Below are 1,948 nucleotides of genomic sequence, written 5' to 3'. Positions count from 1 at the left end.
TCAAGGGCTGGCGATTAATTACATCAAGGGCTGGCGATTAATTACTTCAAGGGCTGGCGATTAATTACATCAAGGGCTGGCGATTAATTACATCAAGGGCTGGCGATTAATTACATCAATGGCTGGCGATTAATTACATCAAGGGCTGGTGATTAATTACTTCAAGGGCTGGCAATTAATTACTTCAAGGGCTGGCGATTAATTACATCTGGTGTGTTAGTGCTGGGCCAGAACTAAAATGTGCATTATCCAACAAGGTTCCCTCAGGATTGGATTGAGAAACGCTGTTGTACTTGGTTATTGTGTTCCTTGACCCTGGATTGTGTGTGTGTTGTTGACCCCTAAAGGGGGATCCTGGAGTGGGCAAACCTGGTTCCCCCGGACCTCCTGGGCCACCGGGTCGACCCAACTCATCCAGATCCCCGGTATGTAGTGTGGAATGAACCACACGTGGATGTGAATAGATGGATGGTAGAATTAGTTGGACGATTGATTTGGTTGTTTTCGTTGATTCATCAGTTCCTTCATTCATTCTAAGCGTATGTGGTTTGCAGGACGGTGTGGACGGCTCAGGCTTTGAGTACTTTGACGGAGACACAGAGATTATGACAGTGAGTGGTCATTCTTTTCAAAACTCTAGAACCTTACAACCTGTTGTTCTGCTCACTGACTATAGACACAAACACCATTTGGGTACAAATAAGTTAGCATTAGCATTTATGCATTATGACAGATGTATCGTGTTATTTTGTTAGCGTGAATGTTATGGATTTTATTTTCTTCATCCAGGGTCCTCCTGGTCCACCTGGTCCTCCAGGGCTTCCTGGCCCCCCAGGTTCATCTGAGGGCCTCTCTGTGTTCCCCTGGGCTCCTGGGGAAAATGGGAAGGATGGAGAGATGGGTAAACCTGGACTGCCTGTGAGTCACCAAACACATCACTGAAACTCTATCAAATCAAATCCAATTTTATTCGTCACATGCGCCGAATACAACAGGTGTAGACGTTACAGTGAAATGCTGAATACAACAGGTGTAGACGTTACAGTGAAATGCTGAATACAACAGGTGTAGACGTTAGCAAGTGAATTGCTCGAATACAGACAGGTGTTGGAAGTTACAGTGTAAAAGCTGAATGACACAGGTGTCAGTACGTTCCAGTGAAATGCTGAATACCAACAGGTGTGAGCGCGTTACAGTGGAAATGCGTGAATACACGACAGGTGGCTAGACGTTAGCAGTGAAATGCTGAATACAAGCAGGTGTAGACGTTAGGGCAGTGAAATGCTGAAATAGGACAACAGGTGTATGACGGTTACAGTGAAATGCTTGAATAGAATAGGGTGTAGACGTTAAGTGAAGATGCTGAATACAACAGGTGTAGACGTTACAGTGAAATGGCTGGAATACAACAGGTGTAGGACGTTAAAGTGTAAATGTGAATATAACAGGTGTAGAGCGTTACATAGTGAAAATGCTGATATAGCAACAGGTGACGTTACAGGTGAAATGCTGAATACAACAGGTGTAGGAGCGTTAGGCAGTGAAGATGCTGAATACACAGGTGTAGACGTGTTACAGTGAATGCTGAGTACCAACGCAGGTTGTAGACGTTACAGTGGAAAGTGCTACTGACAAGGTATTGACGTGTTATTAGTTCGTAATTTCTGGTACCTATCAGGACGTATAAGGCTGTGTGTGCTTGTGTGTGTGTGTGTGTGTGTGTGTGTGTGTGTGTGTGGTGGTGTGGTGTGTTGTGTGTGTGTGCTGTGTGTGTTGTGTGTGGTGTGTGTGTGTGTGTGTGTGTGTGTGTTGAGAGGCTTTGGCAATTCATTTCTAGGAGACAGACAGCGTGCGAGATGAATCCAATAATAAACCCCCGGTGTCTGCCAGAAATCCAATGAGAAATTTAAACGCGCGCCAGGTGTTGCAGAAGGTTTGTCAAGGCCAA

General features: G+C 45.1%; 1 protein-coding gene across 1 annotated transcript in view; it reads left to right on the top strand.

The window, feature by feature from the left end:
- LOC111973466 (collagen alpha-1(XV) chain-like) overlaps positions 1 to 1,948 on the top strand; it is a 48,598-nt gene that overhangs the window by 6,146 nt on the left and 40,504 nt on the right. The window contains exons 3-5 of the mRNA XM_070446784.1: positions 348 to 425; positions 555 to 611; positions 790 to 918. Of these exons, the coding sequence (XP_070302885.1) occupies positions 348 to 425; positions 555 to 611; positions 790 to 918 (264 nt within the window). The remainder of the gene's footprint in view (positions 1 to 347; positions 426 to 554; positions 612 to 789; positions 919 to 1,948) is intronic.

Source organism: Salvelinus sp. IW2-2015, linkage group LG14, assembly GCF_002910315.2.
Source record: "Salvelinus sp. IW2-2015 linkage group LG14, ASM291031v2, whole genome shotgun sequence".
Lineage (NCBI taxonomy): Eukaryota > Metazoa > Chordata > Actinopteri > Salmoniformes > Salmonidae > Salvelinus > Salvelinus sp. IW2-2015.
This window is presented reverse-complemented; position numbering and strand designations above follow the sequence as displayed.